Source organism: Centroberyx gerrardi, chromosome 8, assembly GCF_048128805.1.
Source record: "Centroberyx gerrardi isolate f3 chromosome 8, fCenGer3.hap1.cur.20231027, whole genome shotgun sequence".
Taxonomy (NCBI): domain Eukaryota; kingdom Metazoa; phylum Chordata; class Actinopteri; order Beryciformes; family Berycidae; genus Centroberyx; species Centroberyx gerrardi.
This window is the reverse complement of record NC_136004.1, coordinates 23,957,284-23,976,690: the sequence shown is the minus strand read 5'-3', so window position 1 is coordinate 23,976,690 and position 19,407 is coordinate 23,957,284. Positions and strand designations below refer to the sequence as shown.

Below are 19,407 nucleotides of genomic sequence, written 5' to 3'. Positions count from 1 at the left end.
TTGAATAAGTTAAATTGAATAAATTTGAAGACTCAGTCCTAACAGGCAGAAGAGTAACAATACTTGACCCTGATTGGCCGACCACGTTGTCTCCTCTGATTTAAATGATGTCAACCTGCTGAGTGTGTCGGCTCAAATGCTGCAAACTGGCCCAAAAAGGACTTCAGTGATTCTTAAATGCAGCTGTGATGCGTTTACTGGAGTTACTCTGAATCTGCCTCTAAAAAAAGGATGGATTTTTGTAAATGCAACAACTTTAAATTTACTCAATTTAAATTTACTCACTCAAACAAAATTAAATATTAACAATGTCTTTAGTAGACGTCTTTGATCATTTATGTGACCTTTAAGCACACACCCACTCAGATCACAAGCAGCAAAAATAGAACATTAAGGGTTTTTTTATGTACAGGAACAGAGGGAACAGTGGTGCATTTGTTACAAAGCACATTTTCCACACATGAAATGTATTAATTACATGGCAATCTGTCCATCTGACAGTTGACTCAAGTATAACATCTTAGTAAATACATTACAAAATGTGTCTTCTTTATGGGATGTTTTTGGTCCAACAGTATCTTGTACATACATGGGAAACAGTGGCCTGGCATTTAACTCTTCTTAATTTTCTACATTTAGTATTAACCTTCTAGGTGTGGTTACCAGCAAAGTATTTGAGAAATGATTTACTACCACCACTACCAGAAATGATTTGAGAAAAGCTGCATCATATTTGCCTGTCCCTCACGCATGAACAGCATGATTTGTTTCCCACCTTTTCCCCTTTCATTACACCACTGTTTCCCTGCCAATGAAAAGGCGGAGAGGTCCACACTGCCCAGAAGTACATCTTTACAACCTAAAGTTCTTACGTTCCTTACCTTCCTTAGAGTCCTAACTAGCCACCAGATGGGCTTCTTTGTGGCATTAGTTCGGACTCAGTAAGCTGGAAAGCCAAATCCTCTGAATATGACACCTCGCACTGCAGAGGAGCAGGAAAGCCTCACCTCATTTGATCCATTCAGCTCCTTTTTCCATGGCGGCCACATTATTAATGTTCTTGGTTCTTTGTGCAGCAGTATATCGTTTTTCATAGATTCCCATTGTCCATTTTTAACAATTCCCTCACAACCTTTAGTTTTAAGGAAAAGGCAGAAACATGCATGGTGTCCCTAATCGGCCTTCAACCTGTTCTAACTCTTGAGATGGAAATGTCCTCTCCTCTGTTCCCAGCAGAGGATCTGTGAGGTCTTTGAACTGAATCCTAAACATTTCAACTCAAGACTCCACATCACAATTTCATGAACCTTCTCAGCGTGGGACCCAAACTAGAAAGGCTGTATCTCATCCTGGGCCCCAAACTCATGAAAACGCATTGTTACTCTTTGTCATTCGGGGATCCAACAGATGCCTGCAATCCATTTTCGGGTTCAGCCATAGCTTCACAAACACTTGAACTGCATAATACATATCCCAGAACAAGGTCCTCCAGTTTTCTGAGTGAAATGGAAATTCAGGATAAGTGTCAGGCTATGCACAGAGGTTGGTTCATGATCAAATATTATCCTGTGCTTGAAGGCTTTAAAATGTTTCTGAATAACAGGTTTTAATGTCATCAGTGAGGGAAAAAGAGGGAAAAGGTTTTCTTCCTCAGGGTGAAACAGCAAGGCCAAAAGCAGATTTAAAGCAAAGCAAACAGTAAATTAACAATTAGAATTGGAGGTTTTTTTCCGATGATCTGGAATCCTGTATTCATAGCCAACACAAGGAAGAGTGTGGTGTAGATTGAGATTAATCAAGATTCATTATTTCTGTCAAAGAGTTACAAAGAATAGAAGGGTAATCAGAGTCTAGCCGGTCAAGAGGGGAACTTCTCCACAGTGTCCAGGACATCTGAGGAGTGGTTTAGGCCGACCCCAGCATTGATCCCTGAAGCCCCGGACCTTTCCTCCAAGCTGATACACTCCTGATTGATCAGGCTGCTCTCAGATGTCGGACTGATGACGATGATGCGTGGAACGCTCTGATGAGGCCTTTGGTCAGAAGACTGACTCCTTCCAACATCCAGCGAGTTGACAGAGTCGCTCTTGAGGCTGCTCAGCATGTCGCTAGTGCTGCCTTTCTCTTCCGCGGCATCTGAGATCCCATTGGTCAGACTCTGGCTCCGCCTCCTGGTCAGGACCAATAGCGGGACAGTGGCCATGGTGACAGATCTGGAAACTAGCTCATGTTCGCAGGTGCTCGCCGACTCCCTCATGATAGATGGGCGCTGGCATTGGAAAGCACAGAAGAGCACACACACACACACACACACACACACACACACACACACATGCAAACACACAAAAAGCACAGTCAGTCAATTACACACACACAAACACATGTAGCTATAGACACACACAGGCAAAGAATTATGAAAACAAGCAGTGAAGTACATATATCAGGTTTAAAACTGTAGTATTTCTGCAGTATTTCTGAAAATGTATATGTTATCATATTTGCACTATTGTACAATTGTGTCCATCCACCACAAATTCCTAGTATATGTACATGTACTTGGTGATGTGATTCAGATTCTGATAATAATGCAGTTTTTCTACAGAAACTACATAACATTTTATCATTTTTAGTTCTTACATTTTCTGCTGTGTGGGTCTTGGTTTCGCATTAGCTATTTCTTGCAAATCTGCCAGACGTTTGCCAATTACCAATATTTCCTGACAGCGTTTCAATAAAATGTGCTATTCAAACACTTCAGCACACGAGATAAAAATACGGCAGCTTTCCCAGTAGCCCATAAAAACACACTTTTCACACTTTTACTTTTACTGTTCTTTTCTCACCTTGTCCGCTGCGTGAGTCTTGGTTGCCTTCTGCTCCAGTTGTTTCCTACAGTGCTTGTCTCTGCTCGACTGACTGTGGGACGTAAGGCTTCTGAAGGAATCGCCTGACCTCCTCCCCAAAGGGTCCATCTCTACATCCCCTAACACCTGGAGGAGAATAGAATAGAACAGAATAGAATAGAATAGAAATAATTGAATTTGAGCCGAATTGAACTGAGCTGAACTGACATGAACTGAGATTATGTCACCTCAGATCAAAATTAAATGGAATTGAACTGCAATGTGATGAATTCAACAACAAAAAAAAGACCAGAACATGTCTGAGAGTGAAACTCAACTCAAAGACTCTCAGGAAACTGAAGCTATGAACTTTGATCTTCAAACACACTGGACAATTCACAGATGCCTTAAAGGTTGGTTGGTCAAATTTAGGACTGTTCAACTCTCCATGTCTGTCTGGCATGTTGCCATGACAAGGCTCAAGGGAAATATTATATGAGGTAAAAAAAAAAAAAAGAATCAAAAGAATCAAAGAATATGAAATATTTTTGCCCTGAGCAACAAGCTGACAAAAAACAACCACAAAAGCAGCAAGGGGAGTTTATGCGCTATTTCTTGGAAATTACTGGATATTATTTGGATAATGTCTTGGATTTAGCCTTAGATATTAACTGGTATTGGAAATCTTGAATGACCTTGAATGATTCAGATTATGTCACATAAACAAGCTGTCTGAAATCCTTCGCAAAATGCCCACTCCTTTTTTAAACCGTCAATTTCTTTAAATATATTTTGTTAATGCATTCACCCCTTACCATATATTATCTCATGGGCTTTGTTGCAGCTTTAAAAACTAGTCTTGTATGCATGGTCTCTGTTATGTACTGTGGCACTCTTGTAATACAAATGGTAAATTAATAAATAGTACAATCAAGTCACGTTTTTAGGAAACACTTTTTTGACTAAATTAAAAAACCTTTCTTCAAAATGTCTCATATAAAAATGATAAAATGACAAAACCTTTAGAATGAAACATGAAAAACATGAAATAACTGATAGCATTTTCCATGCTAAAGAAGAAGTGGTACCGATCTGTGCTATGGACACTAGCGACTGTGTACCAGTGATTATATTTTCAAAATGTTCCTGAACTAATCAATATACCTTTCACATTCTGAACGTAAAATGACAAGATCTGCATACAGCTTTTGCTTGAGTGTTCTCTCAAAAATGTTTGTTAATGGGCTGTATAGGCTTCTGAAACAGCATTTAGACCAAAACAGCATTTAGACCATGCATCACTACAACTCTCCTAATTCTTTTAGGTTGCCTGGCAGCACCATTAGGCAGGGAGCCTCTTCAATGGCAGAGAAAAACATTCATCTGTACCATTACCATATCAGTGGAGTTGGAGGAGGCAGCAACAAAGTGAGTCCTGGATGCTGTGGACTGTCTGCTAATGATGGAGTCCCTGAAAGAAGACTCGCTGATGGAGGAGGAGATGCATTCCTTTCGAGGGGCGGGAGACAGAAACCTCAGACAGGGAAACTTCTCCGCCAGGGTCATCCTGATGAGGACAGAGGGGTAAAAGAAACATAAATGGACTCAATTTATTTTCAATTCAAACAGTTAAAAATGCAAATAATAGCTGTAATGTGTTCGCTAATGACTCGCTTTGAATTGCTAATTCTAATTATTTCTTTAAAAGTTGGATGTGATGGACTACATATTCAATTCATTTGAATTTTCGATTCTAAATTCATGGGCTTTAAAGTGAGTTGATCCATGCACTGGTAGAGCAGCAGACAGGGGAACATGTTCAGTCAGAGGAGACTGGAAATTGGAAGTCGTCTCTTCCCATCTCCCATTTCTCTCCTCTTTTGTTGAGGGAGAGAAAAGCAGAGTCTTGTGAGGTTTTCAAAAGGGAATCAATACTATCCTATACCCACTCTCTATGGTAAGTAGACCTTTAAAATTGCACAGAGCATTCATTTACCTGTATTTGTTGTGTATGATAGCATAGATGAAAGGATTGTAGATGGTGGAGGCCTTCGCTATGACAGCAGGGACAGCCTTGGAGTACGGCGACAGGATGTCGGCATGCCTGGATGACACCGAACAACAAAAACAAATCTTTGTTCATTATCGGGTGACATAACGTACTCATATTGTAGTCTGTAGGTTCTTGTTTATAGCGTCTACTAGAACTCTACTACTAGAATTTACACTATCTCTCCATATGTTGCAGCATAATGAAGGGGCATGCTGGGTCAGGGATTAACCAAAATGTGCTGCGCATGCGTGTGTGTGAGTGTGTATGTATATGTGCCATCTTCCCCCAGTAGATGGGTAGGGTAGAGATGTAATGTAGAGGTTATATAATCACATCCCATTCTTTTTTCCAAGAAAGGGAGAGAAAATGTGATTTATGAAACATTGTGATAGGTTGGATAAGCAGAAGACGCAGGGGCAACTTCACTGTCTGTATTTTATTCATTCAGGGATACTTGGCCTTTAGCTGACACAAAATTATATAATCATATGTTCTATGCCATTTGGTGGAGGATTAGTGTTAGCCTACATACTTAGTATGAGAGGTTCTAGCAGGGCTGAAACCAGGAACCTTAGTAGTCGCTAAAGTTCATCACTAACTTTGGCAGTATTAGTGCAATGCCATACACTCAAGCACATTTTGGTTAATCCCTGACCCAATATGCCCCTTCAGAGAATTAACCCCTAACCCTGGTATTGTTGGTGGCATGCTCTACCCATCGAGCTACAATAGGGTTAAAAGGGGTAAAACCTCTGATCCATGCGTGTGTTAAAAAATACATAACATAAAAAACTAAAAGTTGTATGGAAGAGGATTAGGACCACGTGAAAAATTTATTTTGAGTTCTGAGATTAATTTTAGAATTCTGAGAAAACAGTCAGAATTATGAGATTAAAGTCAAAATTCTGATTTTAAATCTCAGAATTCTGACTTTAATTTCAGAATTCTGACTGTTTTCTCAGAATTCTGACTTTAATCTCAGAATTCTGACTTTAATCTCAGAACTCAAATACATTTTTCACATGTGGCCCTAATCCTCTACCGTAAAGTTGAGAATGCCGTTCCAAAGCCTTTATTTTCTTCCACAAAAATAAGAGTTGTTTACCCTGCCCAGGAAATCAGTGTGACGCAGGCGTACGGTGACCAGGAGAGGACATAAACCACAATGACCACGAAGGCGATTTTGGCCAATTTCCACTCGTTCCTGATGGACTTCTGCTGGATTAGGGTGGACTTCCTCACCTGAGTCCCCAGCCGCTCTACATCCCTACAGGAGGAGCAGGATGGAACGGGCAGTTAGAGGGGAGATACACCCTAAAACAACATTCAGCTTATTCTTGTGATGTTGGACAGTTTAGACAACAGTCGGGAATGTGAATAAATCTCTCCCCAAACAGGAAACAAAGAGAGCTAAAAAGTGATGACATTTTGAACCGCTTCTTTAGATAGAGACTTTGTAGATACTGTGACAGTAGCCAAGGGGGTTTCCTGAGGATATGGGCATATACATGTGTGTGTGTGTGTGTGTGTGTGTGTGTGTGTGTGTGTGTGTGTGTGTGTGTGTGTGTACACATGTATGTCTTCATAAGAACAATCACCTTTGTCTTGAAACAGTAACTAAACTGCCCTGAGGCGGACAAATCTGCTTTTCCTGAGACTTACAGCACATAATTTTATTGGACACAGCCTGGGGAATAAATCCTTTCAACTGCATAATATACTGCATTTTCCATCATATTTTCTCAGCCTAATGTATGAACCTACATACAGTAGTGCCTAAGGTTAGGCTACTGCTGGGACAAACAATGTGAATAGCACAGTGGGCTGTAAAGATAAAAAACAAATGTATTGGGGAAAAATGTTTGTGATCATTGTTGACAAAATTGGCTTTTTCCCAAATTCAGGAAGAAAAGGAGGGAGGGATTTATTTGAAATTGGTTATTGGATTTCTTAACAATGGCATAAATGGATCAATGTTATCCCAACCTTACTGTATTTCAATCACACACACACACACACACACACACACACAAATACTACAAGAGTTACCTGCTTGTGTTCCGTATAGCCAGGAACATGAAGAGATAGCAGTAAAAGATGACTCCCAGTGGAATGAAGAAAACGAAGCAGCACAGCATCAACGTATAGCTCCGATTGGCCAGTGAGTATGTGACATAATCCCATGTACAGGATGTCATCAGGCCCTCGGGGATATAGGAGCCTAGAAGGGGCAGAGAACATCAAAGATGAAAAAAAAGAAGCCATAAGAGGTGAGATATCAGGGGAAACATCCCTGGTATGTCATTTGACCTGAGGCTTGCTATCTGAGGTGCAGTAGTGTAAGATCTCAGCTGAACTGTGTGGTTGCAGATGGGTGAATGAAGTTCAATTGCATTAACCTCTACATCAGCTTTTATAAAAGAAGTGGAAAAATCTCTTTTTCACCTTGTTAGCTAATTTTCCATGTCATAATATACACCTATTTAACAATAAATGCCACAAAAAAAATTACTACATTTTTGTTTTCTTGTATTTTCATATCAAAAACCCATTGCGTTTACTTCCCGGAAAACAGTGTATCTTTCTTTAGTGGTGACATCATTCTGTACCAGTCGGTGTGAATAAAAGTTCCAACCAATCATACCAACACAGACTTTTGAACAATCCTGCCCCTCCGCCCCTCCCACCAAATAAAACTGCCTTTCTCTCCCAAACTGATAAAACATTGATTTAAACTTTTGAATGATCTCTCTCTGTGTTATGTTCCTGCCGCAAATATCCAGTTTCAATGGCAAATACATCAAAATAATAAGACATTTTTTTTATTGTGACTGCTATGGGCTGGAACCCAAAGCAGGTTACTTTCTTGTTTCTGTTGGGCTTTCAAATGCATGTTTTAATGAGCCTCGGTTCCATGGCAAGTCATGTCTGGCAATAAGTCATAAGTCTGACTGACTGAAATGTAAACAGCTTCCTGGTTAAGGAACTCACTCCAGCCAACGAGAGGAGCCAGACTCCAGGCCAGGGAGTAGAGCCAGACCAACAGGATGGCCAGGCTGGTTCTTCGCTTGGAGCTCCAGTGAATGGCCTGCAGGGGCTTGGTGATCACCAGGTAGCGGTCGATAGAGATGGCCAGCAGGTTTATCATGGAGGCGATGCCAAACAAGGCTCCGCAGAACGCATACATCTTACAGCCTACAAGAAGGAACACACACTGACTTACACTTTATCATCTGTGTTTTTGATAAAAATGTGATTTAATATGGCTTGGATGGAGAAAAGAGAAGAAACAAAGACATGAAAAGAAAACAAAAGCCAGCAGAACAGGACAGAACTGAGCCGAGCATATCATAGTAGAAAAGAAGAGCGTTACCCATTTCTCCAAACACCCATTCCTTGTAGATGCAGTTGATGAAGAAGATGGGGGACTGGGTGAAGGCCATGAGGAAGTCGCTGACCGCCAGGTTCATTATGAAGTAGTTGGGCAGGTTACGAAGCTTCTTGTTACTACACACACACACAGGGGGGGGAGAGGGAGAGACACACATTTATTTTACATTGCCTTGTAGTTGCTTTAAATTTCAGTCCGTTTCCTAGCTTTAGTTTGGTTTGTAATTTTCAGATAAAGATATATATTTTTGACTTTTTATTTAGTTATAAGTTTAGTTTTTGGACGGGTGGGTGGTGAGGAATTTATTGGTAATATTATCTTTGTATGGGCATATTATGTACCAGTGTAAGTTGATCTAAGCTACGGCTGGCTTTAGTAGAGAGTACAAGTTAGTGTCATTTGGAAGTATGTTTCTCCTCTTCTTGTTGTATTTGAGTGCTTTTTCATCATCATTGCCAAACGTCTGTCTGCTGTGTGTGTGTGTGTGTGTGTGTGTGTGTGTGTGTGTGCCTTTTGAGCTAATTAAAATGAAAATGTAACTTATCTTAAAAGTAAACTAAAATTTTCTCAGTCACAGGCATTAGTCAGCACTGAACCATACTATATCGGCTATCCTTTCTACATCACACACACAAGTTGCACTGATATGGTCAGACAGAACGTAGCATCTGCTTTTTCATTAGTTATCTTTCTTATGTAACGAATATTAAATGTGACCACAATCCTGTGTCAGAAGAAGAGAAAAAGAAGGCTTGCATCAGATGAGTCACACCTGTCTCTCTCTGTTACTTGTCTCTCATTTTAGTGCATAACTCCATATACAAACTGAACAGTTCGGGAGTCAGCATTAGTCATGTTACCAGCCCCCAGTATATATAGCTCTAGGTTGATCTGTAGAACTGGTCCACTTTGTGTGAACCCATATGCACACCAGCTTGATTAAACACCATATTGACCCGCTGTCTGCCTCCACTGCTCTTTATTGATTGAACTCAATCGCTCCCGATTCAAAATTGGCTGCTTCCTGAGCCTTCGAGTCTGACTGAACTCCAAACCCTAGAACACAGTTTTTCCAGCCCTTTGCTCTGTCTGCGTGTGTCGGCTTCTGAACAATTTGTATGTGGGTCTTTCATTATATCACCAGTGGCAGTATCTGCGCATGTGACTGCGCATGCGAGTGTATATTAGTAGCCCCAGGGCCCGCTTCATTCTCAGAACCCAGTATTATACAATACATCACCATATTGGGTGCCATCTCACTTGAGAGACAACTCTCTCTCTCTCTCTCTCTCTCTCTCTCTCTCTCTCTCTCTCTCTCTCTCTCTCGTGTGTGTGTGTGAGAGAGAGCGAGAGAGAGAATTTTCTTGGAACCCATAACAATGTAATGTGACTTTTATGCTTCTATGATTCAGTAAATCATCGGCACAAAACAATGGAGAATCCATCTAATCTATCTACAGTGATGGAGAGGTGTCACATAAAAGCTCCTGACAATCTCTCTCTCTCTCTCTCTCTCTCTCTCTCTCTCTCTCTCTCTCTCTCTCTCTCACACACACACACACACACACACACACACACATACTTTCCCGCCCTGACCCAATTTCTGTAAATGAGTTAACATCAGTAGAACGATAAGAGGTCAGTGGTAGTTCATATTACACAACACATCAACCCACACAACCCATATTCCTTCTTTGATTGTTCACACAAAGTACAATCAAAAGGCAAGATGTCATATGACATACAAGATTAAAAAGGTTACTTATCTTGTGACCTCCATCTTTGATATAACCTGTTGCATAAATCTACCATGTGATTTTCTTCATTGGTTCGAGCTGCATTGTACCATTGTACCATGGGGAATGAATGATTCCTTTATGCAGCCATCAGGTTGACAGGGTCATTAGGTAAGTAATGCATGGACAATGTATTTCTCTTTATGTAGTGTGACGCTCGGTTAGCTCAAAGGAATATTGTGACTTCTAGCAAGATACAAGTAAGGATTGTTGTATCTGCTGACGAGTCCAAACCATAGAGTATAAACGGTGTAGTAGGTACATTTTCACCAAAATTAAAACAAAACAAAACAGAACATATAAGACGATTTTTAAGCAAGCGTAAGTCCATTGGGGGAAAAAACATCAATAGGATAGTCATGTTGTGTCCTCAGTTGTGATTGTATCTCATTCAGGAACTTGGACCCGCCTTGCAGAAGCATCTTCACACTAAAAATGGCTGGGAAGGTAATATTCAAAATGTATTACTATATATTACTAATTTCCTACCATAAATTATTCAGTACTGTACAACACAGGATTTCTCAAGGACACAGGATTATTTTATTTTGTAATGAAATTACTAGAATCCTATTAGTCATATTCTTTTAACCCTGAACATCTTATTCTATTCTTTGTTGCCATGCAACTAAAATGATCTTTCTGCAAAGACCCCAAGGTGCAAACGTCATTTGATAATCTGATAATGGACAGCTTTTTGTAAACCCTCTTGTCCTCTAGAGAATAAAAGTGAAAAAAAAAAAGTGACACCTCATTCTGCAAGCTTGAATATAACTATGGCCTTTGACTTCAGCCCTTCACTGTGTGGGTGAGCAGACAGCAATTCACTGCTGTGATTTAAACACAGATTAAGCCTCTCAGCTGTGATTGCTGTTTTCCCCCTGTTAGAAACATCCCAACTCAAAGAAAGATGAAATATAACTCATAAAAATTTGAAAAGGACTACCGTTGAAGGTACTTTTTCCTTCACGTCTCCCTGTCACACACTTTCACAGTAAATCTTAAACTGAAACTAATAAGCAAAGTCCACAAAAGGAGCACAAAATTGCACACAGATGCAGGTACTGTGTCTCCATTCCTCTCTCTCTCTCTCTCTCTCTCTCTCTCTCTCTCTCTCTCTCTCTCTCACACACACACACACACACACACGCTTCCAATCTCAGGAAGAATATAACATCCTTTTGAGACTATGATGAAGAGAGAGAGATACGCATTAAACATGATCAGGGCTAATACAATTGCATGAAACTTGGCTTTAAAATGCACTGGAAAGAACACACACACACACACACACACAGTCACAGAAACCCACCTATAGAAGGCGAACATAACCAGGGCGTTCCCAGTGATGCCCAGCGTCCCGATGACGAAGACGAAGAAGGCGACAATATAGTGAGCATGGTCAGGCACGTCCACCTTGTTGAAGAAGCTGCTCTGGGTGTGTGTTTTCTCTGGCTCCATGCTCTCAGTGGACCACATGGTTCAGACACCTCATCGGGACTGCCAGCCTGGCAGGACGCAATAGGATTACAAGTTTGTAATCGACACCCTTTTGCTTCTGTTGGGCCTCCATCGCATTAGTCTTTGCACTGAGCTCAATGCAGTGGAGATGTACCTGCTTCAGATGCGACGAAATTAAGGTCTACAAACATCAAGATTCACTTTATTGATCCTTTTCAAAGCAGGCAAACTTTGTCCTTTTGGAAATCCCCACCAAGAACCGTCCATTCAATAATATTTGCTAATTAGGAAGGACGAGGTGATCTCCACTCTGCATTAGTGATGAGATATGAGCTGCCAAGTCCATATGTAGAGGAAGTCTTTCAGAGCCAAGCTGCTAACCAACATGCAGCCAAAATGGCATACATTGTTTTATAATATAAAACGTTACCAGCTGTTCAGCGTTACATTTTTCGAAAAATCTTTAATGTGATAAAATGCAAAATAATCTGAAAGAAAGGCTCGTAGGATGGCTAATAATTTCAATAATATTACATTGTAAATTTCACTTTAGTATATAAGCATAAGAAATTGTCCAGTTAAAAACCTACTGTTGGAGATGCCAATTTGCCCACCATAATCAGAACCATAAGCGCTGTTAGGAGATACCATATGAAGTCCACAGCTGTTCACATACTGTTATCTCCAATGTACTTTAGAAGCAACATCCATTTTGTTATTCCCTTCTGATCTGCATGCAGTTCAAAACTTGTCTCCATATGTCTCCTGTTTGATAGTTGAATTGTTGACAGTCTTCTCTCCTCTATGTTAGATCCCAGGACGCAGGCACTCTACTGTAGATTAACTGTACATTGTCAACGTCCATCCGCTCAGCGTTAGCCTGCAGCCTCTTCACCCGTCACACCAGCTGTGTTCCCGCTCTGAATCAGTGGCCTGTCTCTGATTATCTTGCCAACTACTGACTCTTTTCCTCTCATCTCTCTCTTAGTCGCTCTCTCTCTCTGTGTCTCTCCCTTGCTGTCCTGCTATGTTCTCTGTTGCTCTCTGTCTCCCCCTCCCCCTTGTCGTACTCTCTCTCTCTCTCTCTCTCTCTCTCTCTCTCTCTCTCTCTCTCTTCCACCCCCCATCCACCCCTCATGCAATATGGCCCAGCCCTGAGCTCTAACCCTTTAACTACTAGATTCTTATGTAACAGACATGATGTTCACTAGCATTACCAGTACTAACAGCCAGTTTAGCTCAGACATGTAACAGACTCTATAAACTCGACATGCACACAATGATGTGCACGTACTTCAACTTCCATGTCTATTGATTTCTGCCAATCAGCAACTCATTTAAAGCAGTCATTGACAAGCCGACTGGTGCCGACTCGTGCAAGCACACATGCACATACACGCATGAACATTATGCCAATGCATGCATGTATATGCATACATATGTACATACACACACACACACACATAAGCGTGCACGCACAGGCACACATAGGGAACTTATGTAATATTCCTGGTGGTAACTTTGAGGTTCCCATTCTCCAGTGAATTTAAAAAAATCTCAAGAGAGGACACAAAGCCAGGGAGAATTGGAGGCAAAACAAATAACACTGTAGAGGGATTGAGAGCTGTAATGCAATCATCTTTATTTTGTACTGTAACTGGAGCACATGGTGTCAAAACCTCGACTTGTATTGGCTTAAACGATGCACAATGTGGATCTGAGAGAAGCAGGGAAATTGGCTACAATAAGTGGATCTCAGTCAGGAGTGCTGCAAATTTCATCACAGTTGGTTATGGGAGGCATTGGGGAAAAAGTTCTGGAAAAAGCATTGATCTGAATGATATTCTTATGACTCGCAGCAGTACACATGGTTGAATGACCACAATGTGCTGCATCTTCACTACTTTGTATGGTGCTAGATAGAGAGATGAAGGGAAGAGAGAGAGGAGAGGAATGCAGAGCTTAGACAGAGATGTCAACTAAGCCCCCACAGCAAGGGATAGCCTTAATCTGTACATTGTGCATGCATGTGGATCATTGTTTGCTCTGTGTGAAATAAGACCTTATGATACTGTGTGTGTGTGTGTGTGCGTGTGTGTTTTCTGTGTCTGCCTGCATGCATGTTTGTGCACATATGTGTGTATGTGTATATGCAGTGTGTCCATGTGTTTATGTATGCATGTATGAATGTATTTGTGCATATGTATGCGCACATGACATGAGCAGATGTTTTCAGGGATTACAGTTGTAGGCTTCCGCTGGCCTTGTTGACCTTATCATAGATGTATGTTAATGTTCGCATTTCAGTACAACAGGGGAATCTACAATTCAGCAGGGCAACAGGGTTGTTACAGGAGGAGACAATATGCTGTTGTATACTATTTCCCATTTTCAATTAGTTTCAGCTAATTTCCAAACCAATTAAAACCAATTAAATTAAATATTTCTGATAAATAGAGCCTAAATATGGCCACTGTGCAAGCTAACTATCCTGAAAATGGATTCAAAATTAAACATAAAATCAATTAAAACTATTGTGAATCCCCAATAATGGTAAACAATATAAACTTGTTTACCACTGTCAAAACAAAACACTACAAAATTAAAAATTAAAAAAAACGCAAAGAAAGTGAGCACTTTATTGAGGGGAGTAACCTTTTTTTTAAAATTAAAGAAATCAGGTCAAATCTGATGTTGATTTGCTGTACAGTACACTGTGTGACAACAAGGTCACTTGTGATGTTAATACCATCTGTGTGTGCAACAAGCCTGAGCCTGGATGAGGAGGATGAATTGCTTCTTTCATCTTTCTCTAATCCCTCGCCAACTCTCATGTACTGAACAGGATGGCAGCTCCCTCAGATGTAAGCAGCAGGCAGCGGTAGAAAAAGTACATAATGCTTTACTTGAAGAGAAATACAAATACCTCAATACAAAACAGCAATCTGATAAAACGTCTAGATTAAAGTATTTTCTATTGAGTGTAATTAAGCATCAAAAGAAAACATACTTGTGTAAGCTACAATGTATTTGTATTTTAGCAAGACGAATCAAAGTTTATATGAACAGCACATTTTATACACAACGAAACTCAATGTGTTTTATATAAAACAATTAAAGCACTCAGAAAAACCTGCCATCAAAATACATATCACATAGAGAAAATGTAATGAAATATACTGAACCCTTCCCCCAGAACATGCACACACAGAGGTCCACACACACACACACACACACACACACACACACACACAAGCCAACATATATACAGAGGGATAAAACCTAGTCAAAGGCTTTAGAGAAGAGGAAAGTTTTTCACCTTCTTTTAAATTAAGTAAGAGTTGGGGCACCTCAGGTCCTCCAGCAGGCTATTCCAACAACTTGGAAACATAATAGCTAAAAGCAGCTCACCAGCTCTTGATTTCATCCGTGGAAAAAACTAAGAGTCTAGTGTCAGAAGACCTGAGGGACCTAGTTGGTTCATATCTTGTGAGCCAGACAGAAATGTATTGTGGGGTCAGGCCATTTAGAGCTTTGCAGACAAGCAGCAGAATCCTTAACTCTAATGCTAACTGAAAGCCAGTGCAGCGATGTCAGAACAGGTATAATGTGTTCAGCTCTTCATGTCCAAGTCAAGACTCTTGCTGCAGCTTTCTGAATAAGCTCCACATTTTTTTTGGCTGACTGGAAAAAAGGGATATCACTGCAGTCTAATCTACTTGGAATAAACACATGCAGAAGTTTTTCTGAGTCTGAAAACTTCAAACCTCCAACTTTAGAAATGTTTTTGAAATGACAGAAATCTGTTTTAGTGATGCTATTTATGTGAGTTTGGAAGTTGAGATCAGCATCCATAATCATGCCAAGGTTTCTAATATGCGCACTGCACTTCAGAGACAGGGAATCGAAGTAAGCACCTAAAACAACTTAAGTCGTATCTTTGCTTTGCCGAAGAAAATTCTAGGACATCTACAGGTTTATATCCTAGTCAATCAGTGAGCTAACAGGACTTGAATTCCCAGTAGACTAAGATAAAAAGTTCTGAATCGTCTGCATAATTATGATAACAAATAAAGTTTCTATTAATCAAGAGGGAGCATGTCCCAAATGAGTAATAGGGGCCGCAGAATTAACCCTTGTGAAACACCACACATCGTATCAACTTTTTCAATTTTTTAAACTGCAACATTTTCGCATAAATAAAAGTCTGATACTATACAATAGTGATTTAACCTATACCCAGGTCATGAACACTCACATTTTCTGCTCCTCTTCTATACAGGAAGTGATGAGGAAGTGCATTTTATGTTTCTGGAAACAGCCACAGCGATTTGTTTGGAATAAACAGAGAGCTGGGCGGTTAGCATCAGTTAAGCCACCATGGCAGACAAAGAAAAAGCGCTACCTACAGAAACTCAAACTTCATCAACACAAAATCCAAGAAAAAAGAAACAGATGAATCGCTCAGAGGAAGGTAAGCATGCTAAAAAGGAAAACAGCCGAGCGAACATCAGCATTGCCTTTCCAAAATGAAAATCAGATGCAGATGTGGCTCTTTTCTTTTGGACTGGCAGGTTTTGCTATCATTTAATAGCCTCAGTCTACATGTGTCTTCTATTGTTATGTTGGGCCAGCGCCTACACTGAGTGCAAAACACTGAAGCAACAACCACTTATCACCAAAGGTGTCTTACTTGGAAAAACAGAGAAATTCCTGCCTTTCAGTTAAGACTCAATATTAACATGTCAATTAAAGTATTTAACCTGTCGATCAAAAATAAAATCCACATTTGCCATTGTTCTCTCTTCATTCTCATGTTTTCTCGACTGGAAAAACTCTCTGGGAAACACAGGAAATCTCTAACTGGAGTAGAAGTAGATCAGGCAGGTTGTAAGAAATTTCAACACCAAAAATGTAAATAACACTTCATAAAATAACTCCTGGAATGCACTGAAGAGTAATCGGAGAGTGGAATTTTCCTTTAAAATGTCATGATCAACTCAAAGGCTGCGCTCAGGTCGAACAGCACAAACTTCAAACAGTTCCTCTTTGATGCAATAACCTTTGTAAGGAAACCAAAAGAGACGGGTGGTGCAGATTGTTCTGGCTGAAAGTTGGTTGTCTGACGTTGATCTACTTTACATTGAAAGCTGTAAAGTAAACAGGTCAAACATATTTAGGAGGTGATGATACATTTTTTTTGCAGTACCTCTTATCTGTCAAAATAAGTGATAACTGTAGATTCTGTAGATAAACATAGAATATTTGCTGTGAAAGGTAGTAGAGTAGATATATGAAGTTCCCCAAATCCCTAGGATCCTAAAGCGTACTTAGGATAGTTTCCATGAACATTTTGTCATTCTTTCACTTTTCTCAACTTCTCAATTTGTTCTATGGTATGATCAAAATGTGTTTGGAAGCGTGTCTGAAGGCACACACACTGAAGAGGTTTCTACTGGAATAAACTTGTGTAAGGAGACGAGTTTTTTTCCCCATGGAACAAGACGTGTTCAGTCCATCGATCAGTCTACCGGCGCTCTCTCACCTCAGATTTATACTCACTCACTCAGTGTTTGTCTCGCATAGCTTTGCAAGTGCAGGGGTTAATCAATGTGTGACAAAAACAATTTTTTGCTGATGAATATTTTAATTACAACTACATTGAACTAGCAAAGTTGTTTTACATAAGAGGTGTGTAATTTATTAAGTTTGGGCAATGCTAATGAAACATTTTGGCTAACAAGCTACTATGATACTGAAACACAGCTAACCTACCGGAGTGTAGCAATATAGCAGAGCGGATCTCTAGTCTTCTTGATAATACATTGGGTTAATGATATGGTTATCCTGATTATTCCAGACTGTAATTTCTACTACTACAGCAGCATTTGATGCTGCACACCGAGCTAGGCGCTGTGGGACTGGCCAGCATCTGGAGCACAAGTCTATCCTGCACATTTTGCAGGAAATTGTACCCCAGGACAAATAGGATAAACACATACAGAGCAACACATAGAATTAAACAATTTTCATGGCAATGGTCTCATTTTTCTACAGCCATTATACTATCAAAATTAATTTGAGAATTATATATTGAGGTAAATGTTCTACTCGTAGGGGCTTTAAGTGCCAGGCTCAAGAGCTTCAATCCACACCATCTAGACAAATGACCTTGTCTCTATGGAAAAACACATCACTGGTATGGCATTCATAGAGGAGGGCCTGCATGGTGGAGGACAGTATTCCACAGGTCAATGAGATAATTACTATTGGACAGCGTTGGCCCTGGTGCTTAAGTTCCAGACTTGAATCCCTTGGTTAAAGATTCGGGGCTTTTGGCCCACAATGGAAAGAGACTAATTAGTATCGAGTGGTGTTGGCCTGTGACCGGGGGTACAGGCCCAGGGCCATGAGTCAACTGGAGAGATCAATACTCTCCCACAACGGGGCAAAGAGGTAAGGGATCCTGTACAGTGAGCCGGTCATCATCACACAATAAGCCCCAACAGGATGACTGTCAGGTCTTGATTGTCCTGAAAAATGACCGGATCACTCCACATTATCCTCCTTAATATACGGCTTCTTACCAAAGACAATCATTTGAAACAAAATATTGATTTAAAATGATTTTATTACAAGCTCTATCAACATTGTAGATTTGTATGATGACTTCTTTGAAAAATCAACTACCTTTTATACTTTACACTGAGTTTTTCTTAAGATATTCCCATTTATTTATACCTTGCAACTTTCAGAAAAGAATATCTGCAACAGCTGCTGCAGTACTAAACCAGGACAGATCCATATGTTGGAGACGGGACGAGGGACTTCCACCACTGAACTAGACTTGGCTTTGTAACATGACTGTGTGGTCAGAGTAACAAGGATTACAGCTCTACTAACCCTAATCCTGTAGTGTAAATGCATGATCTCATATTCAGCAAACTACTATACTGAAAAATGGACAGATTGACGGAGAGACAAATAGATGGACAGACACACACACACGCACACTTACATACAGAAATCAATGCCAGCAAATGTAACAATGTAATAAACCAAACAGGGAGTCCCTTTACCCTGATTTATGTCTTTACATTAAGCATGTGTCACTGTTTCATGTTACAAAGTATTTTAACTTAATGAGCATGGTTTGAGAGACTTGTAGTTTTCTTGATTCTCTTCAGGTTAACTTACCAAAGATGAAACGCTTCCTAGCATTATTTGAAAGACATTATATAAAACACACTTTTACTTAAGCAGAATTCTAACTGGAGCACTTCTAATCAGTCTGCTGTTTATCAGTCCGCCAAGATACTCCAATTGAAGGATTTAAATATGGACATTCTCAAAGAGAATTGCAGTTGATTTTGAAGTTTAACTTAGTCACTCTTGTATTACCCTCTTCTTGTGATTGCTCCAGGTGTAATGTGTGTGTGTTCCGCATTGCGTGATCAGTTTTTACACACAGTTCCCTCTTCAGACAGATGAAAATCTAACGAGACATGGCCTACCTGTGTCATTAAAAGGACTATTACTTATAGTTTCACTTAAATGTGTATGTGCGTTAAGGGGGGGGATTTCTATCAACGGTTTGCAGTTTATCAGCCTGGTTAGCAAATGTGTATGTAGATAAATAAAAACAAAGCATTCATCTCATTCTTCTTTGTATTCATTCCTCTGGTTTAGGGCAGTGATGTTACGAGGCGAGCCGGCATATGGGGCAGAGAAATGCGAGTAAAGGAGGAAATGATGGATGTGGGAAGCGGACTTTAAAATTCGCAGAAACATCAGCAGCGCATGTAATGCCTGCGTTAAGCCTCTTTAGCATCCCCAGGGTTTCTGTTGACCATACCATACTGG

The 19,407-nt window shown here is 40.2% G+C and overlaps 1 protein-coding gene across 1 annotated transcript; it reads right to left on the bottom strand.

The window, feature by feature from the left end:
- Nucleotides 1-1,858: 1,858 nt before the first annotated feature.
- opn4xb (opsin 4xb) lies at nucleotides 1,859-11,562 on the bottom strand. Its single transcript, XM_071917968.2, has 9 exons — nucleotides 11,396-11,562; nucleotides 8,270-8,403; nucleotides 7,888-8,091; nucleotides 6,946-7,117; nucleotides 6,002-6,163; nucleotides 4,840-4,947; nucleotides 4,239-4,410; nucleotides 2,844-2,990; nucleotides 1,859-2,269 (listed from the first exon to the last, which is right to left on the bottom strand). The coding sequence occupies exons 1-9, from the start codon at nucleotides 11,560-11,562 to the stop codon at nucleotides 1,859-1,861; spliced, it is 1,677 nt and encodes a 558-aa protein (XP_071774069.1).
- Between the last annotated feature and the right edge of the window lie 7,845 nt (nucleotides 11,563-19,407).